This window comes from Eschrichtius robustus, chromosome 13, assembly GCF_028021215.1.
Source record: "Eschrichtius robustus isolate mEscRob2 chromosome 13, mEscRob2.pri, whole genome shotgun sequence".
NCBI classification, from domain to species: Eukaryota; Metazoa; Chordata; class Mammalia; order Artiodactyla; family Eschrichtiidae; genus Eschrichtius; species Eschrichtius robustus.
This window is the reverse complement of record NC_090836.1, coordinates 101,662,335-101,687,666: the sequence shown is the minus strand read 5'-3', so window position 1 is coordinate 101,687,666 and position 25,332 is coordinate 101,662,335. Positions and strand designations below refer to the sequence as shown.

General features: G+C 56.0%; 1 protein-coding gene across 2 annotated transcripts in view; it reads left to right on the top strand.

The window, feature by feature from the left end:
• The window catches only part of SHISAL1 (shisa like 1), an 80,967-nt gene that overhangs the window by 30,538 nt on the left and 25,097 nt on the right, over positions 1–25,332 (top strand). Inside the window, exons 3-5 of one of the 2 annotated variants that reach the window (XM_068561562.1) lie at positions 1,456–1,669; positions 12,359–12,676; positions 14,885–15,510. In XM_068561562.1, coding sequence (XP_068417663.1) covers positions 1,456–1,669; positions 12,359–12,676; positions 14,885–14,918 — 566 coding nt within the window. In that variant the 3' untranslated portion in view covers positions 14,919–15,510. Of the gene's footprint in view, positions 1–1,455; positions 1,670–12,358; positions 12,677–14,884; positions 15,511–25,332 lie in introns of those variants that run through there. The other variant, XM_068561563.1, reaches the window with a different exon arrangement.

Sequence of the window (25,332 nt, the reverse complement as noted above, 5' to 3'; positions counted from 1 at the left end):
ACTTTGAGACCGGTGCTCTCAACCTTAGTTTTCTCCTCTGTACAATGGGAATACATGAGATCAAATGAGATGGTGCATCCACCTGGGGCTTCCTTAGTGACCTCTGCATCCATAAGAGGGTCTTCTGTTTCCCAGGGTCGAGGCTGAGAGCTCCCCTGACTCCTGAGAGGCTGAGACCCTTTTCCCGCAGTGATCCTGCCCGTCCCCACGAAAGAGGGTGCTGTACTTTGGGGAAGGGGCCCAGGATTTCACGAAGCCACCCAAGCCAGCCTCGGCGCTCCAGCACATGAGGCCCACCCTCCCATCAGCCAGTGCAGCCCAGCTGGGATCCCCTCGGCAGCCCCTGGCGCTGGGAGCTGTGTGGGCTGGAGTCTCATAACCTCTCAGCAGAGACAGAGCTCTCAATTAACAGAGGCGCTTCTGCAGAACTAGAGCCTTGGTGGTTGGAGAAATGTATTCAGCCTAGGAAGCCCCTTTTCAGCGATACAAATTAGATACAGCAGTCCCTTTTGTGAAGACACTAATTAAGCTGGAGACAGCGGGCTCCACGTTTTTTTCCATTGTTATATTTGTTCAGGCTTTCCCTCCTGTTTATCATCATCAGCACGACTGGTAAATACTGTCCTGGGTTTTCAGCGTCATCGGTGGCTGAATAAGGGCCTCTGGCCTTGAGCCAGGAGAATGAGGGTCCAAGGCCAGGGCAGCTTTATCGCCATGAGCTGGGGCCACCAAGGCAGGCCCTTGGGGACCTCCGGGTGTAGGGCATCAGTTTAGTAGAAACCAAGATACGAGGGGACACCGCTTTCTCTACAAGTGGGACCAGGTTCTTGCACCCATGCCACTCACCACCCAGGCCAGCCTGGACTCGTTGGTGAGTCCACCACCAGTCTGCACAGTGATGGAGGAGGGGAGAGGCTCCTGGACCTTGGATCCAGGCAGGCCTGGGTTGGATTCCTGCTCCACCACCTCTAACCGGCTCAGGTAGGTCCCTGTACACCTCTGAGCCTCGGGTTCCTCCTTCTGTAAAGTGGGATCCCAGACCTGCCTGCTAGGATGGCCAAGCGGATTAAATCTGATAGAGCCTGTGAAGCACATAGTAGGTGCTCAGTTAGTGTTGTTTCCTAACTGAGTGCCAGCTGTGTGCCAAGCCCTTGGAGGGGATCCATGTGAGGCTTAAGTTCAGCCCTGCCTGCAAGGAGCTCCCAGTCTGGGCAGCACAGTATAAGCAGGGTGGTAGCCGAGGGGGGCCTGGGAGGTGACAGGAGCCAGAGCAGGCTTCCTGGCAGAGGGGAGGCTCACACTGGACCACAAAGCCTTCCTGGCAAGGGAAGAGGTGGGCAAAACCCTAGAATAGGCCAACCAGGCTCTGCCCGTGGTCCTCATGGACTGGTGGGGGTCTCGGGCCAGCTGGGCCTGAGGAGGGACCCCACCAAACCTGGTGACTGTGTTTTCCAGTCTTGTCCGCGCATTTCCGGGTCTGTGAGCCATACACGGACCACAAAGGCCGCTATCACTTTGGCTTCCACTGCCCCCGGCTCTCGGACAACAAAACCTTCATCCTCTGCTGTCACCATAACAACACGGTTTTCAAATACTGCTGCAATGAGACAGAGTTCCAGGCGGTGATGCAGGCGAACCTCACGACCGGCTCCGAGGGCTACATGCACAAGTAAGTACTGCGCTGGGGCCACAGCCCCACTGCCTTGGGCCCCAGTCAAGTCCGGGTGCCGCCAAAACACCCCAGCCTCCAGGCCAGCTGTTGGGCAACCAGTGCAAGGATGGGTGGACCTGGAAGGAGTCTGGGAAAGTCTTCAGGTGACAGGTTTTCTGACCTGTTCTGCCGTCTGGACTTTAGCCTTCTTATCTGAGAAATGGGCATGTGATACCTACCTCCCAGGGCTGCTGTGGTAGTTAAATGAGGTCAAGGATATGGAAGACTTTCAGGCATGAAAGGTGCTTGGACCTGGAATCCACGGGGCCTGAGTTCCTTTTTCATTCATTATTTGTTCAACACATATTGGTTGACATTCCTGACCCAGAGATTAATCCCATGCAGCCCCTTTCCCTAAGGTGATTAAAACACATGAGACCAGAGCCCTGATGGAGGGGATATGAGTGTAAAGAAAGAGGAGGAGTTTGCTGGTAGAAAAGCAGTGAGAATATGCTAAGTAAAAGCACATAGGATCGAAATAGCATCCACTGATTTCTCTTACTATGAGCGAAACTGAGCATATTTCACATGTTTGAGAGTCACTTGTATTTCTTTTACTGTGAGCTAACTGTTTATGTCCTCTGCCATTTCCTATTGAATTTTTGGCCTTTTTCTTAATTATTCACAGGAACTCTTTACATATGAAGGAAATAGGATGCATTGCAAATATTTTCTCAGTTTGTCTTTGAATTTGTGATGCTTTTTTCCTCATGCTTAATTTTTAATTGTTATGTAATCAAATTGTACCCATTTTTTTTCTTTTATGTCTGGTGGGGTTTGTATCACACAGAGAAAGACTTTCTCAACTCTGAGATTGTTAAAAACCCCCTCGTGTTGTCTTTTACTTCTTTTATGTTTTAATTTTTTGCCTTCAAATCTTTGATCTGTCAGGAATTTATTTGGATGTAAGATTTTTTAAAAATTTGGATGTAAGTAGTCTATTTGGATGTAAAGTAGGAATCCAAATTTATTTTTTCCCCAAATGGGTAGACAGTTATCCTAACAGCAATCATTGAATTGTCCATCTTTTCCTCACTGATGCGAAATGCAAACTTATTGTATACTATAGTATACTAGATTTGAGTATCTGGGTAGACTGTGATGGCTTTCATTGGTCTACTTATACATTTGCTAATACCTCATTGTGTTAACTACTGTTGCTTTTGATGTGTTTTAATGTCTTCTTAGTCTATTCCCCCAGGTCTTTTGTCATACGAACTTCAGAATTGGCTTTTGTAGTCTCCCTGCCAAAAAAAAAAATCTAGTTAGTATTTTTTACTGAGATTATGTTAAATTCATAGATTAATTCAAGGAGAATGGACTTTTCATGACATTGAATATTCCTATCCAAGAATACAATGTGTCTTTCCGTTTGTTCACATTTTCTCTTATAATGTTTTGGAGTTTTCTTCATATAGATATTGCACGTATCTTTTGTGTTTATTCATATTTATTTCTTTTCAAGCTGCTATTTTATAATGGGGTTTTTCTTCTACCGTATCTTCTAACCCAGGGGTCCCCAACCCCCAGGCCACGGATCAGTACCGGTCCACAGCCTGTTAGGAACGGGGTCGCACAGCAGGAGGTGAGCAGCGGGTGAGCGAGCGAAGCTTCATCTGCCGCTCCCCATCGCTTCCCATCACTCACATTACCGCCTGAACTATCCCCCCACCCAGTCCATGGGAAAATTTTCTTCCACGAAACCGGTCCCTGGTGCCAAAAAGGTTGGGGACCACTGTTCTAAACAACTGTTGTTTAAATGATAAAACCTAATGATTTCTAAATACGTATTTTTTTACTCAGCCACCTTACTGAAATTTCTTATCTTTGTAATACTTTTTTCAGCTGATTCTCTTAGGTGTCCGATTATGCCATTTGCAAACAATGATCATCTCATCTCCTTCTTTCCAATTTTTGTGCCTCACTTCTTTTTCTTGTCCAATTGTGTTGGCTAGTACCTCTAAAACCATCTTTAAAATTGTCAGGCAATCTTGTCTTCTTCCTGACTTTAGTGGGGATGCTTCAGATATTTTCCCAGTAAGCCTGAAGCTGACTCTTGGGGTAGATATATTTTTTTCATGGTAAGGAAAAATCCACTTGGAAGGAGTGTTTGTTGAGTGACTGTTGAAGAGATTAGTGGCACCACTGGGAGTGGTGGGGTGGGGGTCTGAGCCTCCATCTCTCTGTCTGATATTGGGGCTTGGATGTTTTGCCACCATGCCACGCTCACTTGGGGGAAGTTGCCTCTTCTCTTTGATCAGGCAGGAGATGCAAATCCCTTGACTATCGTCTGAATCTCTCCTCCTCCCACCAAGGCCAGCTCCCCAGCCTTCCTTCCTCAAATGCACGGGTGCTTCCCCTGAATATCTTGCCATCTGCTCAGACCTCAGAATAATTCTGTGTGAAGTAGTTCAGCAAGCCTTTTCTGTCACGAGGACTGGAATCAAGCCTGGAACTTGACCCAAGCCTTTTATAAGACCAAAGACTAATTCCCTGAGGGAGGAGGGTGGTGCCAGGACTGGGGTTAGGACCCTGAAGTGTTGTCGTTGCCAGCTGAAAGCCAGACAGAAGACAGAGGCTTGGCAAGACCGCCAGACTTCTCCAAGGCTCTGGCGACTGGCGTCTGGGATCCTCGTTTTGAAGCCCACAGGTTTCTGTGATCTGCACATTTACACAGGATTCACACGGAATTCTCCATCGTTTCGGCACAGTGGGCCCTGGCTGCAGATGATGAAGAGTTGGACCACAAAACAGAGCCCTTCCCTGGGGAGGCATGGACGCACTGAGGAAGTTTAGCTTGGCTTTTATTCTGGCACCTCGGCAAGCATTTATGGAGCTAGCGGCATGGGGCCGGCTCTGTGCTCAACCCTCTGAAGTCACTTAGCAGCCCACCCTTGGCCCCCGTTACACACAGGAAGGTGAGGCGTGGAGAGGTTGATGACTTGCCCGACTGAGGCAGCCAGTCGGGGTGGAGCTGAGAGCCAGCCTGGGTCCAGAGCTGCTTTAATAAATCTGGGACTTCCACCGATGGCGGGCCTAGAGCAGGGACCCCCACCGCGGCCCGGTGGACACCTGGGGCCTAATCCTCCTTTCTGGGGGCTGCTTTGTGCATTGTGAGACCCTGGCCACCATCCGCTAGACGCTGAGCACACCCCCTCCCCACCGACGGGCTGTGACAACCAACCGTGTCTCCTGACGCTGGCAAGCGTGGGGTGCGGGACTCTCCCGGCTGAGAGCACTGCTTTGGAGGGATCCCTCCTCGTTATTCTCCACCGAGCTTCCTGCCACCTCCCTTCCCACAGACGTGGACGGAGGCCCAGAGGAGCTGGGCTGGGCTCCTCACCCAGGCTGTTCTGCTCTCCTGGGCTTCACGAGGGAGGCGTGGTGCTTGGTGTCCTGCATCCGAAAGTATTGAAGAAGGTGGGAGCCACACAGTCCAGAGGAATGAGCGTTTCCAGACAGAGTTCCCTGCAGCCTGAGTGTGAAATGCCAGGGGACCCATGGGGCGATGCAGCGGGGACTGGCGGGATGGGGTGGGGCCTCGTGGACTGGGGGGCAGAGGGGGAGGGGCTTGGGCTTCCTCTTGAGGGTGGTGAGGGGCCCCGAGAGCTTTAAGCTGGACTTGTGCTCACGGATGGTGCATGGTACAAGGACCTAGGACACTGCAGAAATCATGAGGATGACCTGGGCAAGACCGGGGCCCCGTGGAGAGGAGAGGCTGGGGTCACCCAGGAGACAGCCAATCCAGAGCTCAGATAAGAAGCCCTGGAGGCCCCCGCTTAGCTGCCTGAGCTGGGGGATCTTGGGGAGAAGGCCTGAGCCCAGGGAGCTGGACCAGGGTCTTGCGTCCAGCCAGAGCTTGTGGCAGAGAGAGGACAACTGGAGGATGGGCCACTGGATGTGGGAGGATAGGTTACTGAATGGGCTGGGACAGGCCTGCCTGGCCAAGAGGTCCTGAGTGCTCCGGCTGTGTGAGGGGAGCCAGGTAAAGTCCACCTCTGGGACCGTCCTGCCCTTTGGAGCTCTGAGCCTTCTGGGCAGGATGCCTTTGTTGTCTCATTAGTCCTCACAGCTACTCTGAGAGGAAGGAAGAAGGGACTGGGCCCAGGCAGGTGAAGTCACCTGTTCCAGCCACAGTCAAGGCCAAGGGACACCAGGGCCCTTGTTCCGGCCAGTGGGCTCTGCCACCCCCAGGTGCATCTAGAAAGCCAGGACTTGTCTGATGCTGGGGAATGTGCCAGACCTCAGCCAAGAGGCCAGGTGTTCCAATATCCCAGAAGGTTAGCACCCACTGGCAGCCCATCTAGATGGACCAGCGCAGCTGTGACCCCCGTTGGGGCTTTATGAAGATGCATGGGGCCTGTCAACAGCAAGGGCTGCCTGACATTCGCCTGCCCTGCCAGTGAATCAGCTGGGAGGCGGGGCTGGTGGCAGGGAAAAGGAGAGTGCTTCTGATGACTTATTTATTTGTGTTTCTCTGGAGGAACAGAATGGTCTGTTTTGGTTCTGGCTGCCTGGCAGAAAGGCGGACAGAGCTAGGGAAGCAACCTCGCCAAGCCTGTTGCCACAGTGAGATGCCACTTCTAGCCACTTGGGCGGAGTCCCTGGCATTCAGGAGTGTACTGCACACCCTCCCGTGCCAGGTGCCGGCTGGGACGCTAGCAGCAGGGACCACCCAGGGCCCTGAACAAGCAGTGGCTGCATCGATCCAGGGCACAGGGTGGGACGGGGTATATGGGGTCAGCGGTCAGCTGTCTCTGGGGGCAGGGGACATCCCTCTGGCAGAGGTGTCATGTGCTAGAGCCTTGTGCAGTGCGTGGGTGTTCCTTCAGCAGGCAGATGGGCTGCCGGGGGTGGGAGCCTGGGGCAGGAATTCTCAGAAGACAGAAGGGTCTTCAAGGGCCTCAAAGTGGGAAGTAATGGGTTGTCATTCTTCCCTCGGCCGCACTGAAACCTCTTTCCTCCAGTAGCTTTCCTTTCCCAGTACCCAGAGGTGCGCCAGCCACACCGAGAGCTGACATGTGGCGGTTGGCCAGGCCTGAGGACCTGAGAACCCCAGTACCCTGGGTCTCCTCTACCTGGGCCCTGTCCTGCAGGCCTTACATCACCGTCAAACATGCTTCAAGCTCTGAATCCAGCTCCTGAGTTGGGTCGGAAGTTTCTGGATGTTCTTGTCAGTTGCTCAGCCCTCTCAAGCCCTGTTAGGCGTAAGACATACCTACACACCGTCAGCCTTGTGATGCTGAAGAGGTTCTAGAATCCATGAGGTTTCCTAATCTGAATACACCCCTCCAAGCCAGGGGAAGGGACATATATGAACGTTTACGAGCATTTAGTGGAAGGCAAGGGGCCTTACTTGCCCTGACTCCTTTAATCCGAGTAGAGGTATTTATGAAGAAGGTCCCGCTGGCCTCCCTACACCAGGGCTGAGGCTCAGAGAAGGTGAGAACTTTCCTGTAGTCATAGAGCACACAAGTGGCACAGCAGGGTTTGGGACGGGTGTGTGGGTCATCTGGGCTCAGTTATGCTGAGATAAGGAGCAGCCCCAGAGTCCCTGGGACTCGAGACACAAAGGCTTATTTTTGACTCACACGCCAGGTCTTTCTTGGGTCACCTGGGGCTCTGGGCTGGGAGCATTCTGTGACCCGAGCTGATCAAGCAGTCCTCATCCAGAGCAGGATGTCCCCATGGCAGAGGGGAAAGAGTGATGCTGAAATTACAAGGTAACTCCTAAGCTTCCACTCAGAATCAGCCTGATACTTCTGCTGATGTTTTTGTGGCCAAAGCCCATCACTTGGCCAAGGCTGTTACCAGCAGGGCCGGGCCCCGTAAGCAGGCCTGCAGGGAGAACAGTGAATATTTTGGTATTAGTAAGTGCTACTCCATTAGCCCCAAGCCCATGCTCCTCCACGGCACTGGACAACCTCAATCCTGCTGTGTGACCTTGGGCAAGTCACTTTGCCTCTCTGGGCCTAGATCTATTGAGCGTTCCCTCTGTGCCTTAATCACAGGAGCCAGCACTCACTGGGTCCTTTCTCCTTCAGGCCCGTGTTATCTCATTAAGCCTCACAATTGCACCACCAAGTAGGGCATATTGTTATCCCCATTTTACAGATGAGGAAAGTAAAGCTCGTTTTCCCCAGATCATGGAGAAAGAATTTTGCCGAGCTGGGATTTGAATCCACACAGGCCTAATCTCTTGGGCCCAGAATTTAGTCACCAGGGTTATCAACTTGTCACACTGACTGACAGGCCTCCCCGTGAGCTGGTTCAGTTATTTTAGGTGAAGTCGACTGAGGGGCCATGAACCAACTCCCAGCCAGCCTGGGCCCAGCTGTGAGCTCTGCAGCTGATGTTCCTTTCTGACACGACGGCCTCAGGAACCCTGTCCTCCGTCCTCAACTGGGACTGCCCATGGGTGGCGATGGGACCTCCATCTGGCCTCCGCCGGCTGACGTACCTGCTCCTGTTCCCGGAAGGTATTCAGTGACATTCCTCCATCAGAGAAGGTTTTGTTTACTGCTTGGGAAGCAGCAAAAGAATCTGAATCATTAAATATTCCAAAAGATACTGAAAAATTGCTATCTGTGGCTTTGGCTGGCTTCACATCTTGCCCCATAAAACAGCCTCTATTTTCTCTTCTGCCCTTTATAAAACACCCACACACACACTCAACAAAGACCCCTGCATCTGGATGAAATTAATTTCCAGATTACATTTTTAAATTAGATTTAAAAAACCAGAATGCTTCCAGCCAGGCAACCATGGAGAGGGCAGGCCCTGGAAGGCAGGGAACTGCCTGGGGACGGCGTCCATGGCCCAGGCTTCCCAGCCGGCTGCCACCTCCAGGGTGGCCTCCCTTGCAGGGCAGAGGGAGTCAGCAAAGGTGGCACCTCCTGCGGGTGTGCCCCTCCCTTCTCTGAGCTGGGGGGGCGGGGTGCGGTGAGATCATGGCGGTGAGATCATGGGGGGTGCTACCACCCCCCAAACCCCATGCCAGTTACAGCAAGCTGGCTGCAGAGGCCAGCAGGCTCAGCAGTGCCCATGCACACCATGACGATGACACACTGAGATGCAGGATGCTGTTGGTGGGGAGGTTGGGACCTGTCCGCAATTCCTGGTAGAGGATGAGCCAGGACAAGTGGGCCAAGCAGATGTGGGGAATTCCTGCCTGGACATCTGTCTCAGACTTGACCTTGGGATTTCCCCAAAATTCAGCACACTCTGAGGTCAGATAGACCTGCGTGTAAATCCCAATGCGGCCACTCCCCAGCTGTGTAGCCTCTGGCCACTGACTTTGCCTCTCTGGGCCCCATTTCCTCATCTGTAAATTAGGGATACTGGCTCCTAACTCACAGTATTTTTGCAAAGATTCAGAAACACAAGGCACGGGCACGTTGTGATTCCTAGTATCACGATTAACTACTAGAGAAGATGCATAGAGGAGGTAAAGTCCAGTGAAGAAGTTATTACTATCAAGGCTGCCACTGACACCAGCTCGCTATAAGCACTCAATATATATTAGCTTAAGGAACGTTGAAAGCAGCCCCAGGCCGAGCATTGAACTCTGACCCTGGCCCCAAGGAGCTCTGACCTCGAGGTGCAGGCAGTCCTACAAGACAGCAAAGACAACACAATGTGTTCTGGGAAGCCCGGTGGCTTTGGGAGCCCAGGGGAGGGATTGGACTTAACACAGGACGTCAGGGAAGGCTTCCTGGAGGAGGTGATAGCTGCGCTCAGACATGGGGGCGGGGCCAGCTGCCTGCACAGGCGGTAGGGAGCAAGTTCCAGGCAGGGGAGCAGCATAGGCAAAAGCCTGGAGGCGGCTTGTCTGCCCAGGAAACACAGGTGGCGCCTGCCTTAGGCGGTATGGTGCAGCGGTTAGGAGTGTGTGCTGTGGAGCTGGATTGCTGGGTTCAAATCCTGGCTCTGCCACTTAATGGCTGTGAGCTCTTAGACAGTGTCTTAATTCCTCTGAGCCTCAGTTTCCATCTCTGGGATGGGGGATGATGGCAGTAATGCTTCCTTCCATGTGCGTTTTGAGCGTCGTCGGACGAGCTAAGACGTGTAAAGCGTTTAGAACAATGCCCACCGGCTGCTGCTTTGGTTGCTGTTATTATTTCTGAGTCCTGATGGTTTAGGCCCAGCCGTGTCCAGCTCCCGCCCCCAGCTGGCGTCGTGGACTCCCTCTCTCAGTGCGGCAGCATCTGCAAACAGCTGCCCCTGCTTCTCCCTCCCCACCCTCTCCCTCAGCGCCCGCAGCTGCCGCCATGGGAACCACCAAGGAAAAGCCTGATGCTTAGAGCAACTCTGGGGGGCAAGAGAGGAGGCTGGAGAGGGGGTGCTGGGGAAAGCAGGGGTGCCAGGGGCCGAAGCCAGGCCCTCCTCCCCTGTCCACGTAGACTCCTGCCTCGGCCTGCCAGACAGGGCTGCTGGCCTCTGTTCCCTGGCAGGCATTCACACCTAGATATCTCCAAGTGAAGCTAGCTTCCCCTTGAAATGAGGCAGCTGAGGGGGCTGGGGAGGGTGGGGGGGGCGGGTGGGCCTGGCAGGCAGTCATTCACACCTTAGCGTGAACAAGCCCCTGGGACGGCCGCGGGCCTCATGGAGGTGGTGGCTGGAGATGAAGCTGCAGAGGGATCCAAGGTGCCGTGATGCGGAATTGTTGGGTTACTCATTCCTCAAGCAGATACTAAGTCCTAAGCACCTGCCAGTGCGTGCCTGCTCTCGGGACACACAGAACCTCCCCTCGGGGAGCCCCCAGCCAGTGTGGGGAAGGAAGGCGTTCCGGGCAGAGGGCACGTGTGGGCGAAAGTCAGCCTCCCCAGCCTGGGCCCAGCCCTGGTAGGGGGCTGGAGGACCCAGAGGGGAGCGGCGCCCTTCTCACTGCAGAGGCCAAGGCTGAGCAGGGCTGAACCCAGCTGGGAAGATCCAGAGTCTGGAAACCGAGACCGGGAGGGGCTTCACATCATCTCCTCCAGACCCAGAGACGCACGGGCATCCTCCCACGCCACACAGCAAAGTGAGGCCAAGGAGAAACCGGAGCCAGGGCCTCCTGGCTCCACACCCGTGCCCCCGGGCTTCAGACAGCATCCAGAGGGACCTTGTGAGGGGACCCAGGACACCGAGGGGCCTGTCTGCTGAGAGCCAGGGCGGGTCCCCCCCAGGGGGCAGCGAGGCTGGACACTGGCTTTGCCTCCTCTTTGCCACCCGCCAGCTCACACCCACCTGAACAGATGCCTGCAGCGGGGAGCAGGCGGAGGTGGCATTTGAGTGACTAATAAATCGGTCCCTTAAACAACCGCAGTCCCGGGCGAGCACCGTTTGGAGCTCCGCTGGTCCAGCTGCAGTGGTGAGGCCAGGAAATGGCCCTCCCCGGGAGAGACTCGGACCCTGGCCTGAGCGGGAGGATATACCCAGACCCTGCCAGCATGGCCCTGGGTGGTGGGGGGAGGGTTTGAGGGGCATTCAGGCCAGAGGAAGGGCCCAACAGTTTCCAAGAGGCAGTGGGAGTCAGGCTGGGGAGGAAGGAAGGCGGTGGGGGGGCAGAAAGCAGTGGCTGGGCAGAAGGCCAGCCTGTGCAAAGGCCCAGTGTCCCAGTGAGCTCCTCGGGGGGCAGCCAGCTTCCCTTCACTAAGGGGCATTTGCAGCTCAAAACCACCCCCGTCATCTCTGCTTCTGGGGGGCAGACTGGCCCTCAGCGTGGAAATGTTGGGTGAAGGAATAAAAGAACCGATGTCAGGGGGCCCGGAGACCCCCAGCCGTGCAGTCTGGGGGTGCCTGGTGGAGACGACTGTCGGGGAGCGGCCTGAGGGTGGGTGTGAAAGGCACGTGGCTGGTGGTGCAGATGCACCCGTGTCTGGTTCGTGGGGTGTGGGGAGGGCAGCTGAGCGGATGCCCTGATTCCCGGGCTTCCGAGAGAGGGAGCGCGATGGAGCAGGCTGGAAGGGAGCGGCCCCAGGGGGCAGATGCCCTGGCTGAGTCGCACGCAGAACTTGGGGGTGTGAGGCGGCCCAGTGTGGATGCCGAGGGGCGGGAACTTGGGTCAGTTTGTCCTAAGACGACAGACTTCCTGCATTTGCCCTGGGTCCAGAAAGATGGGGAGGAGCTGGCAGGGGAGGGGAGGAGATGACGAGGGATGCCAAGAGAGCCTCCTAGGTGGCCAGAGTAGCATAAGCCAAGGCCAGGAGGGTGGGCAAGCGGGAGGTACCCGCGGGAGACAGCTGGCAGGTCTGGGCATAGCGCCCATGTCGGGGGGGCAGGAGGGTGAAAGTAGGGGCCACCACAACGCAAGAGCCCCAGATGCCCAGCGGAAAATTTCTTCCAGAGGGCCTAACAGTGTGAGGCCCCTTGGGCTCCCGGCCCAAGGACTTGGGGCCTTGGAGGGGATGCTCGAGGGACAGGCCCAGGGCAGTGGATTCCAGGCATCTGGGAGGGGGCAAACAGGGCGGGTGGGGGAGAGGAAAGTGGGGAGTGGGCATGAGAAGAGGGAGCTAAGATCCCCTGCCCCCGAGAGGGGTTCACCTTCCTCTCTGAGACCCCGAAGTAGCCTCTGTGCCACGTTTTCTAATCAACCCCCCTGATTAACTCCAGCCCCGGCGGGGTGGCTGTCCCGGCCTCTCTCAGCCTCTCTCCGTTTTCCCGCAGCAACTACACCGCCTTGTTGGGAGTGTGGATCTATGGCTTCTTCGTGTTGATGCTGCTGGTCCTGGATCTTTTGTATTACTCGGCAATGAACTACGACATTTGCAAGGTTTACCTGGCACGGTGGGGCATCCATGGACGGTGGATGAAACAGGACCCCAGGCGGTGGGGGAACCCTGCGCGGGCACCCCGGCCAGGGCAGCCGGCGCTGCAGTCCCAGCCTCCGCCGGGTCCCCTGCCTCAAGCCCCCCAGGCCGCACACACGCTGCAGAGAGAGAGCCACAGCCCGCCGCTGGTGAGCTTCCAGGGTTCGTCTGCCTGGTGAGTGGCTGTGATCTCTTGTCTTTGACGAGCTTGGAAAATACCAGATCATTATTGCTGCTGTGATTGGCTTGTCAATTACCGGATGATTTGCTTATCTTATGTGCCAAGAAAGATGTGAAGTGGCTCATGGTAACAACGCGTGCCTGGACAGAACAGCCGAAATGAAAGGTTGAAACAGAGCTTAGAAACAAAGCTTGCAAGTTTATTTTGCTTAGATTCTGGTGTGAGAGCTGTTGCCACTGAGCATAAAGTGGAATTGTGAGTTTCCTAGCTGCCAAGGCAAAAAGGGAAATTGGATGGCTTCCCAAGCTTTCACAGTCTGGTCAAAGGAAGCAAGTCGATCTGTCAGGGGCTGAGGGAGAAGCTTTTTTTGGCATGAAATTTGAAAATAAGTATATTTATTACTGGGCTCCATCGTGCATATATGTTGAGTCACAGAAAGGCATCTGAGGGCGATGCAGGCAGGCTGCTCAGTGATGGCTCAGAGGAAGGGAAGGAAGCCGGTCAGGGAGGTGGGATCTCGGCTGACCTTAAAGGGTGGCTACCCCAGCAGAGCCTGGTTACCCTGCCCCAGGGGCGAGTTCATGATTTCCTGGAAATGGACAGACTGCCACTCTCATGTCTATCCATCTCCAGTCTGGTGGGAGGCAGAGAATAACCTAAGCTGGGGGTCCCTGGGTGGTGCAGAGCTGGAGGGAGAGAGGAGGGGTCTGTGCATTTTGGAGCAGGAACCCACTGTGTGGCTGGCCAGCACCAAGAACAGGCATCAGCCCCTGGCAGGAGCCAGGCTGAGTGCAGATGCTCAAGTCCAGGGCTCGGGTGTAGGGTTCAGCTGCTCTGCAGGGGCTGAGCCGCAGCCATGGGCACACAGGGCACGGGGCACATCATCCCAGGACACCACAATACTGAGCCCAGCCTGCAAGATCCAGGTGCAGAAACCTACAACACAGTGATCCCTGCCAAGCCATGAATTTTGCAGGCAGCCCAACCCAGGTTCTAGTCCCAGCTCTGCCAGTTACCAGCTCTGTAACTTCAGGCAAGCTCCTTCACCCTGTTAACCTTCCAATCCTTGTGAAGAAGGGGAGAGTAAGAACGCACCCCCCCCACCCCCGCCACCCCACCCCTGCCATCCTGAGGATCAAACAAAATGCCCGGCACATAGTAGGTGCTCAGTTAACCATTGCTGCTTCCTTGCTGCAGATGCAACCAAGCTAGTTCATGATCGTTTAAGTAGCTAACAGATAGTGACCTTTTCCATCATGAATGACTTAAATAATTAACAAGATACACTTAAATCAGCTTGTGCTTACTGATCTAATAACTGCCCCATCTGTCATGAAGGAAGCAAAGACGTAGCCTTGCTCAGCTCAGCTGGACAAATGTGGACTGAGTGGGTCCTCTGGGCGGGGCCCCCGAGCCAGGCTCCTGGTGGTGTGGAGGTGATGGGTGGAGGAGAGGCTGCTCTTCACCTTGAGGAGGGGGGAGGGGACACACAAGCCCACCCAAAGCTACAGACCATGAAACAGCTGTTGGCTCCGCCCCAAAGGTGTGGTCTCCTGAAATGTGGGTCTCCCACAGCAGACACACCTGGGGTGTTTGTCAAAATAAATTCCTGGGTCTCAGCCAGAGCCTCCTAACCAGGAATCTCTGGGGGTGAGGCCTGTAGGCACTACAGTTTGAGAACCACTGGAAAACTTCATTACCAGGAGCCAAGTGATTTGAGAGCTGAGACTCTACCATGTAAACGAAGGTGCCCCCCACCCCCTGCCATGTTCTTGACAAGACGGTGATGTGAGCCAGCCCTTAGGGGCTGTTGCCGTCCTGCCTGCAGAACCCGGGGTGGTTTGCTTGCACGGAGAGGGACCACGCTGGTCCATTTCTGAGTCGCTGCCTCTGGTCCTAACAGTTCTCAGTCTCCCTTGCTGTTAACCCTTGCCTGTCTCTGAGGTCTCCCCCTTTCCATATTGCACACATTGTGCACCTGCTGTGTACCAGGTCCTGTGCTGTGTGATCCAGATGGGGTTCAAGGACATCAGCTATGGAGAGGAAAGAGCATGCAAGCCTGTTGGGATTGCACGTAAAGTCTGGGTTCATGGCGTCTTCATGAGAGGCTGGGCTCCCAGCCCGCGGGCTCTGCCCTCAGTACGGGTAGATGTTTCATTTCCGAGCTCAGAGCCTCTTTGTGTCCTCCTGGTTCTCATACAGGCAGACTCAGAACGGCGTTTCCATCACCATATGAGTCTTCGTACAAGAACAAGCATCAGGAACGTGCAAGGACGCAATGGGGGTTAGGGGATCCCCAAGTGCCACCCAGCTCCCATTCTGCCCTCCGCACTCTGTGTGACCTTGGGCCGGGGACTTCCTGCTTGGGCTTCCTTTTACCAGCCGAAGGGAGAGGGGATGGACTTTGAGACCAGAGCAGACCTTCACCTCGCTGGGCCTCCTGGTGGGCGCCCATGGTTCCAGCAACATCTGCTGAGCACTTGCTGTGTTCCGCGCCCGTTGGCATGCTTTCATTCTTGCTACGACCCCGGGGGCTAAGTGCTGGAAGCACGGAGAAGCTTTCCCGAGGAGCACAGCCAGTAGGGTCAGCACGTGATGGGGGTGGAGGGGGTGAACAGTTGGCTCCAGCTCCTGCCCCACTGCCCCTTGCTTCCAGCTCCCCGCCCTCTGTGCCGGCAGGAGTCCCTCCCCTTCCCGTGTGTGTACCTGTCTTCCCTTTCATTGTTTGGTTTGGCTGAAGTTTCCCAAGCAGCCACTACCCCACCCTGGCTCTGTGCTGGGTGTTGGGGACACAGAAGCAAGTGGGGCAAGCGAAGACACGGGTAACCGTCACAGGATGATGGGGTACAGCCTGGGGGAGGCGCAGGGGGGATGAGGGGCACAGCCAGGCCGTGGGCCCCAGCAGTCTGAGGTTAAACAAGCCTTGCCTTGTGGACAGGAGGGGAGGTGGGGCTTCTCAGGCAGGTGGAGGTCTGAGACCAGGTGCGGTGGTGGGTGTGGTCATGCGTGATGTCGAACTGGGGGTGGGGGGAGGCTGGAGAGTCGGGGCAGGAGGGTTGTAATCAGTGTTTCTCCCAGAACAAGAGCTAGAGTCTGTGCTGCTTTACTCCAAATTGTCACCTGGATCTTCCAAACATCCACGTTCCAGCCCCGAGGCGTCGCTGAGATGCGTCTCCTTGAGCACGGATCCCATCAGCCGCTCCCCAAGGGCCTCTCTCTCTCTCTCTCTCTCTCTCTCTCTCTCTCTCTCTCTCTCTCTCGCTGTTGCTCTCACTCTTTCTACTTTCATCTCCAGAACTCTTCAGCCTTGTGGCCTCGCTCTCTTTCTCCCCTCCCCCCATCCCGGCTCTGTATTAAGTGGATGATCCCGGCTTCTCCAGCTCCTGGAGGTTCCTCCATTCCTGGCCCAGGGCCCAGCTTCTTCCCTGGGGAGAAGGACCAGAGTTCTTCCTCTTGGAAGAGGGGCCGGGGAGGAAGAGGGTTGCAAATGCACACTCAGCACCTTGGTTCCTGGAGTCCCCATCACGAGGTGCATTCCTCTTCTGGGGTCTCCACATGCCTGTTTTGAGCCCTTATTTGGGGATGGGGAACTCTGGAGCCAAGATCCAGCCCTGAACGACTCCAGGGGAGACTGAGGCAGGAGGCTTATCATAGGCACCCCGGAGGGGAGACCCAAGGATGCTGCAGCTGCCTGGTCCAGCGGCTGGGAGCAGGTACTAGACCTGGATGCCTGGCAGTGGACTGGACTGACCTTGGCGCCCCCAGCTGAGTCCTGTGAGGGGCCAGGCACCTAGCAGGGCTCAGCGAACACTCAGAAACCCACGAAGGAGGCTGTGGGCGCTGCTCCCTGCACCCTTCTCCAGGCAGCCGGCATTGATCTACTCAGTGTCAGGCACAGAGACACAGAAAGAAACAAGACCGGAGGACCGGAAGCAGAAGGCAGTAGCCGTCGCTCAGAGCCGACCGTGTGCCCGGCGCCCGTCACTGGCTCCGTCAGCCAGGTTGGCACCAGTCAGCCATAACGCCATCAGCCTTCTTAAGTGGATATTTTTAGCGTTATCATCACTGTTGGCATTATCAGAAGCAGCACGTCTGTTTGGGCCGGGAGTCAGATGGCTCAGGTTCAAGGCCCACCCGTGCCACTCGGAGGCTCTGCGACCTTGGGCAGGCCGTTCCACCGGCCCCTGCCTCAGTTTCCCCATGTAAATAGCAGGGGTCACAATCATCCTGAGAATTAAACGGGCTGATCCTTGTACAGGCCTGGTACCTGGTCCTCAAGTGCCGGCGATTCTTGAGATCATTTCACATTTGGCTAAATAAACGTGGTAGGGGTCCTGCCCTGCCAGGGTTGATGGGGGTGGCGGGAACAGCATTCACCCCATGCCCCACACAGGCCAGCCACGTGCCGCTTGTTTTGTAGAGCTGTTGAGCCCCATGTTCAGATGTGGAAACTGGGGGGCTCGGAGGAGTTCATTGACTTGCCCAGGTCAGCCAGCGAAGGGGAGACTGATGCAGGGTCCCGCCCCAGGGCCGGTGGCCTCTCTGCTGAGGCTCGCAGAGCCTCTGGAGAGGTGGCCTCATCCACGGGAGGAGGAAGGAACCTCTTCGTCAGAAGCTTCTCCGGGGACGCGTGGACTGAGGCAGCCCCCAAGCTGCCACTGAAAGAGCAGTATCGGAGGTCGTGCATCAGGGGCGCTGCATCTCAGAGCAGTGCCTGCCTCCGTGGTCCCCGCAGACCCACACTCCTTCCATCCCCATCACCGGAAACGCCATTTCCTTGCTGCCTAAACTGCATCACCACTCAGGATAGCATTGTGGTGCCCCTGCCTCGGAGCCCACAATCACTGAGTTACGGACCCGGCCTGGATCCGGGGGCGGGGAGGTGCGGTCCGAGGGGATGAAGTGCCGCCGCTTTCAGTTAATTTCACGGAGAAGCTGGCTTTCCCTTCATTTAGCACATAATGACCTCGCACTGCAAAGTTTTCTGCTAAAGCCCCATGGGCTCAGTCTCCCCTGTTGCCCGCACCTCCGTGGCTCATTTCCTCCCGGAAAGTGGTGACAAGGTGCCCTGCTTTTTTGCTCATAATGTCTCCCTTGCTCACTTGACACGCTCTGGTTTTCTCCCCACCTCGGCCCTCGCCGCACCCCTGCCGGCTCCCAGGCAGCAGGAGGGCAATTCCGGGTTGTGCTCCTCCTTCCTGCCGCCCTCCCCTGCCTCTCCCTCCACCTGACTTTCTTTTTGCCCCAGCTCCGGGTCTACCTCCTGGTGAATCACATCTCTATTATTGTGCTACAGTTCCCCGGGGCTGGAACCTACGCCCACCGCAGGCATCTTGTCTCTGGTGTTCAGGGCACATAGTAGGTGCGCAGCAAATGCCATTTGATTGACGCAGCAGCGACAGAGCTGGAGCCAGCCCTGCCACGTCACCCTAACCCTCAGGCTGCGTGCTTTATTTCTAGAGCCCCCCTAGGGGTGCAGTGGAGCTAAAGGAGAAAAGGGAGGCGGCCTGGGGTGCTGCAGGTACCGCCCAGGGTCCTCACTGCAGCTTCAGGGAGAGGGGTCCCCGAGGCACGGTGTCATCCCAGCTGCCTCGACGCTTGTGTGCGTCATTGTCGCTGTTACGGGCCCAGGGGAGCAAGCAGGGTCTCCAGGTCAGACACATCTGGCTTTGAATCCCAGCTTGACTCCTCAAGACCTGTCTGACCCTCAGTTTCCTCATCTGTAAAATGGGGACAATCACAGCCTCACTTCACAGGGAGGTCTCAGGGCCAGATGAGGTTCTGGCTGCCCTCTCAGGACCCCAGCCCCCGTTGTCCCTGCCTCACTCCCTCTGGTTTGTCCCACCTCCCCATCGCCCGAGAGGGTTTCAGCTCCTAACCTGGCCCCCAAGGCCCTCGCCAGCCTATCTCACTCTCTCTGAAGCCTCAGGCTGCTGCTCACCTCCCTCTAAGACGCACGGGAGCAAGTCGAGCGCTGGGAACCATGGTTACACTTACAGTTTAGACTCCCTCCCCCCCCCGCCAATCATTATTTCCCTTGGTCCTTGTAATTCCCACCCTGGGAACTGAGCTGCACAGCTTTACCATCCCCTTTTACAGATGAGCAAACACAGGCCCAGAGAGGCTAAGTGACTTGCCCACGGCCACACAGTAAGCCCATGGACTTAAGCCAGGGTCTCCGTAGTCCAAAGTCTCTCGGAACTAAGTACGACCCTGAGCCAACTGCCACAGCCCCTGCCAACCTCAGAGCCTCACACCCCACAGCAGGATAGGACTACAGGGGCTTCTATCTTCCCCACCAAGGAAAGCTGTGCAGTCTTCCCCTCCCACCTCATCCCTCATCCCTGCCTCACACCTTCCATTCGAGGCCTGGTTCCCCTCCAGCTCTTGCTGATTCACACCTCCCTGCTTTTGCACACAATTCTCTTCCCAGAATGCTCTTCTTCCACATCTCCCCAAGGAACTCCTATTCATCCTTCAAAACCTTCCCTGAGGTCAGGGTCCCTGGTCAGGCCTAGAGGGCTGGGTGGGGAGCGAGAGATGGGGTGGTGACTGGAGGAGAGACAGGAGGCTGCCCAGCCCCCAAGCCTTCCCAAGGGAAAATTCCTGACTGGGCCTGGGAAGGGGGTTGTTCGTGTATCTCAAACTTTAATGGGTATTCAATCCCCCAGGGTCCTGTTAAACTTGCAAATTCTGATGTGCATGGTCTGGGGTGGGCCTGGGATTCTGCATTCATAGACAAGCTCCTGGGAGATGCTAATGCTGCCAGTCTGGGGACCAGCCCTTGACTAGAGGACAGAGCCGTGGCCGTTAGAGCTGGGAGCTTCTCTGTAGGGCAGGCTGCCTGACTTCAGGGCCCAGATTGGCAGAAGGAGTGCTGGAGGCCTGGGGGGCTGGCTCTGGAGTCCAGGGGGGATGCTGAATTACCTGGTCCCCTGGGCAGGAGAGGAGCAGCTCCCCCTGGTCCACCTGGCCAGCCAAGAAAGCCTCCAGCCACGGAGGGGCTTGTTTGCAAGGAAGTGTCCCATCCCTTGAGAGAACAGCCACAGTAACATGAAGTGCCCAGAGGACCCAGAAGAGCCCACGATGAACTGCAGGAGAGGGAGGAGTCAGGGCATGCTTCCTGGAGGAGGAGGCGATGTTGTGCCAGAACTGAGGAGGTAAGGGGAGGTCACCTGGTTGGCACACAATGGAAAAGTCACCTTGGACAGAGGGAGCAGCTTGAAAAAAGGCCCCGGTGACCCTTGAAATCACATGACTTTTGCAGATTTCGTGTGGGAGAACCAGACATTCTTTCCTGGTGTTCGTTCGGGGGCTCCCCTCTCAGCCCATCACCCTCCCACCTCCTCCCTCCCCCACCTAGAACCCTCCCAGTTCATTGCAGAACTCATCTGTGCCTCCCCGTGGGGTCCCTGGAGTTCACCCAACCCCAGAGCCTCCCCCCTGGCAGAGCCCAGGCGCCACTTTTTTGCTGGCTCTGCGGCCAGAGTTTCTAGTGTGTGGTTTCTGCAGGGACACCAGCCAACAGCGAGAAATTCCAGAAAATTAGGAGACAAAGGGAGAGGACCAGGTTTCTTCTTTCCTTGGCATCACATCAAATACCAAGGAGGCCTCCGTGATTGGAATTCAGAAAACAGTGAATGTCCCGAGTGGGGCTGCAGTTTCAAATGCTTGGGGCTTCCAGCTGGATCAGGACACTCTGGCCCTGTCCCCTCCGACCCCTGTCCTTCCCGGCTGGGCCCTGGCTTCCTCCCACCCGGCCTAGTTGATACAGGAAGGCACCCTCTGCCAACTCTCCCTGTTTTCATCTTGTTCACACGGCTTTGGTGAAAACCCAAGTGAGTGTTTGTTCATTAGGGCTGCTCCACGACCAGGGGGTACCATGAGGGATGAGGGGTGACAGAAAGTCCAGACCAGAGGCCTCACTTGCTGTGTGTCCTCAGATGAGCCGCTGGCCCTCTCTGAGTCTCAGTATCTACTCTGGACAATGGTGATGAGAGGTGAAGGAGGGCACACGGAAAGGCCCAGCCCAGGGCTGAGCACACAGTAGGGCTACAGGGAGCGTTGATCCTATTCCTGGGGAACGTCCCCTCACCCCACACCAGCTGGGCTGTCCTTCCTTACCCCGGAGAGGGCAGAAAGCCAGACTTCTCAGTGGAGAAGAGCCAGCAGGGGGATGGGGGGTACGGGGGCAGGGCGGTTAGCTCAAGAGGGAATGCTTGGGTTTGGTGCTGGGGAGTGAATTTAAAATAACAGTAACCCTTGAGCACGGGTGCAGCCGGGTGTCGTTTCAGCACTCAGATCGGGTGCCCTATGTTCCTGCCCCAGCCCCGCTAGAACATAAGAATGAGGGTTTCGTTTGCTTGATTCAATGCCTCCCTCCCAGCTCCCAAACACTTATTTGACAAATCCTCATTTTACAGACAAGACAACGAAGGCACAGAGAGGTTAGGTAACTGGTCCAAGGTCACCCAGCTGGTCACCTGCAGACTCAGCACTTGAACCCAGGCAGTCTGCTCCACCCCAGGCTGTCAGGGCCGGGTCTTCAGCCTGGTCCCCTTGGCCAGGGAGCCAGATGAGAGAAGAAGGCAGGAGTCAGGAGACAGAGCTTGAGGGCCTCTGCATGCCCCTGAAGCCTTGGGCAGGGAGCAGCTCCCTGATGCAGGCTCCAGCCAGGGCAGGGCCAAGGGCAGGGGGAGGGGCCAGGAGGAAGACGGGGTGTAGGGTCCAATTCTGGTCCAGAGAGGGGCAGAGATGGGAGCCGATCTCCCCCACTCCTATCCTGCGCCAGTCTCTGAGTTGGGCACGTGGACACACAGTCAGACTGACTCAGGTGCAAACAGTGGGAATGAGTGATCAGATCTGATCAAAGGGAGCCCAGAGGAGGCACCTGCCCATCCTGGGCATCAGGGAGAGCTTCCTGGAGGAGGTGGCGGCTGGAATGATATTTAAGGATAAGTAGGAGTTAGGCAACAACAACAAAAAAAGCCGCGAGTGTGTTGCTGGTAGGAAAAACAGCACGTGCAAAGGCCCAGGTGAGGGGTCAGGCCCACGAGGTCTCCGAAGGGAGCAGCTGTCCAGGAACAGAGTGCGGCTCAGGGTCCTTTTCTCTGATAGAATCATCAGGTAGATTCTTTTTCTAGTGAAACCCCCTTTGCTAATAATATTCCACAAGAGGCCAGAAACGCCCCCCAGAATGTCTTCCGGTGCTCAAGGTCTTCTCTTTTTCTGCTCTTTCCCTTTCTCGAGGGCTGTAAACCCCAACAGAGACCCCAACCCAGCCCTTGGTGCCAACCCAGCCCTTGAAGGAACCAGCCTCCAGGGTCCAGAAAAAAGCACAACCAGTCCACATCCAAAGGGACCTGGGGCTCTGCTGGTGGATTTTCCCACTCATACCAATGAGTATATTGTGATATCGGAGCAGAAGGGAAGAGGGTGGATGAAGCAGTTTGGAGGGAAAGCCACGGGCAGTCCAGAGTTCAAATCTCACGGCTGCCCTCCTGAGTCATGTGACCTGGGCAATTTCTGCAACATCTCGCCCCCTCCCTGCCCCCTCCCTGCTTCTCAAGGCTTAGGGTCTTCTTTGGGAGGGGATGATGTGATGCATGGAGAGGCAGGGCCGCCTGGAGCCAGAGCACGGGGTCCCTTATCTCTGGTCCTGATTATAATTTCCTCCACCTCAGCCCTCCACCAAGTAGCCGTGACAGTTTCCTTTCTTTTCATGCCAAATTTTCCATCATAAAATTGCCCATGCTCAGTGGAGAGCACGCGAAGAATGGACCAAATGGCCTCACCACCAAGCGCGGCCCCTTCTCCGCTCCAGCCCTCTCTTGTCGTCAGCGTATCATTTCGCTTTATAGTTGTTGCCTTCGCGCAGAAAATTGTGTGTCTTGGGTTTTTAATTCAACATTATGTCATGGCGAGCTGCCCGCGTGATTGAGAAGTTTTCATGAGCAGTGCTTTAATGGCTGCATTCATTGTGCCTTGAGAGACGGTCCGTCACTCCACGACCCACTTCCGTGTCTCTGGCCACCTGGGGGGCTTCTGACCTCCCACCTCGAAGAGCATCGCTCTTGTCATGCCCCGGTCCCTCAGCCTTCAGGACGAGAGGGTTTCTGGTGTTGGCACTGAAACCCCCTGCCCATCCCTGCCCAGGCGTGTGCTACCCAGTGATGGAGGGCACACTCCTCCGAAGCCAGCTGCCTGCGTCCGAACAACTCCACCTGCTACGAACAACTCCACCTGCTACGAAACTCTATTTCTTTAGAGGCAGGAAGCAGAGTGGTAAGGGGCAGAGGCGCTTGGAGGCTGGCAGACCTGGGTTCAAATCTCGCTCCCCTGTTTCTTGGTGGCCAGAGGACCTCCAGCACATGAGTTAGCCAAACTGCCCTCTCCTGGAAAGCAGGGTGATTAAAATCGGCCTCACAAGGTGCTGTCTGGCCAAATGAGACGTGGGAAGAGCCTGACATATAGAAACTGCTGTACAAATGTTTTTCATCTCTCCCCGGCATCACGTCGAGGTGTGGCAGGCTTTCTGCAGTGTTGAAGATGGCAGTCAGCTGTCCCCAGGGTCCACAGCCCTCTCGGCTGAGTACCAGAGAGCAATCCACACAAGGAAGGGTTTCAGTGGATGAGTAGGAGTTCTCTGGAAGTGGAGAAAGGGCAGAGAGAGCAACTTGGCAACGTCCCAGAGGAGGGAAAAGGCTGAGGAAAAGTGGGGAGCCCCGGGTCCTGGGCACTACCCCCTCATAGCTCCCGGCCTGTCACTGGCCTCACCTCAATCCATTTCACTGCTCCCTCCTCGTCTCTGCAGCCTTAGACACTGGAGGGCCCTTCCTTGAACCTCTTCATCCTATCTCCACCCCCCACCCCCGGGAACCCCACCCGGCCCACATTTCCAGTCTTGTCCCCCTGCACCTGACCCCGGGTCTGTCTCCACCCGCGTCTCCCCCGACTCCAGACTCACCCGGATGTTCAGTAGACATGGCAGACAGACGAGCACATCCAGGGACCCCCGCCCCCTCCCGCCGTCTCCTCGGGACAGAATCTTGGAGCCAAGCTGACCCCACCCTCTCTTTCCCACTTCACACGTCCCGTCAGCGACACCTGAACGAACCCAGCATCCTCCCTCCGCACCCCCCTCCCAAGACCAACCATTCCAGTCCGTCTTCTCACCAGGGTCGAGACAACGCCTCCCAATTCTCTCCCTGCTTCTATCCTCTGCCTCCCAACCCCTCCGCCCCCCAACCACACAGTGCAGCAGAACAATCCCTTTCAAATGTGAATCAGAACCCACACCACCGATGCCTTTCTCACTCGGGGAGAAAATTCTTTCACTGGCTCACAGCCTGACCTGACACCCCTCCCCAGCCCCAGCCCCTCTGTCCTCCTCTCCCCCACTTGATGCAGCCACACTGGCCTCCCTGTGGCTCCCAGAGCTTGCCAAGCTCACCCCTACCTCAGGGCCTTTGCACCTGCCACTCCCTCTGCCTGAAAAGCTCTCCTCCCAGATATCTGCATGGCTTGCTCTCTCTCTCTGCCACCAGGTGCCTGCCCAGATGTCACCTCCTCCAAGAGGCCCTCCCTGGCCAAAGTTTATAAGATAGCAACAGCCTTCCCACCCCACGACCCCACCCACCGTCCCCCTCTACTCCCCCTTTTTCTCTTTCGGTTTCTACATGGAGCTCACCACCTCTGTTGTGTTTGCTTTCTTGTCTGCTGTCTCCTCTGCTGTAAGGAATCCCGAGAGAGCTGGGATTGGTCTGTCTTGCACCCAGCCGTGCCCCCAGCACCTAGAAGTAGGCGCTCAATAAGTAAGTGTTGAGTGAATGCATCTTCTTCTGCCCGGAGCCTGGCACATATTAGGCACCTAGTAAATGTCAGACCGATGAGTGAATTGCATCATTATTGTTAATAAAAGGAGCTCCCATTTACTGAGGAGCTGGTGAGCTAAGCAGCTGCAGCAGACGGTGCCGGTTCACGTCCCCAGCTTGGCCACCCTGAACTCCGTGCATGGAGGAGGAAACTGAGCCTCAGAGAGAGTTAGCAACTTTCCCAGAGCTGCACAGCCGCTGAGCCGGAATTCACACCCAGGTCTAGCTGACTCCAAAGCCCACGTTCTTGGAATGGGAAGCAGGGTCCCCCCCGCTACTTCTCCCGCTGTGAGAGCTACACCCTGAGATGGTGCTCACAGAGCACCCAGCCCCATGCTGGACCTGATGACAGGCTCCCTGTGCAAGTCAGGCCTTACCCATCCCTGGGGCAGGACCCTGAGGGTCCTCCAAAAGAGCATGAGGTCTGGGGCTCCCGGCACCGGAAGACCAAGCCCTCACTGGTCTGGACGCTGTATCAACCTGGGGTTCAGATGGTGCCTCCACTTGCTAGTGGGGAAACTCGGGCAAATTATTTCACTTCTCTGAGCCTCAGTTCTCCCATCCGTAAAATGGACCCAGTAGACCAACCCTGCGGGGTGACTGCTATGATTAGAACAGGGCCCGGCATGTGATAGGGGCCTCCGTAAATGCTCATCGTAATTATTGGTGTGTTATTAGTGCAAAGAGTAAAAGTAGACAAGAGAAGCCACAGAACCCCCCAACACACACAGGTGTTTTGCATTTTCTGCTTTCTTATGCACGTGCTTTTACACTCTT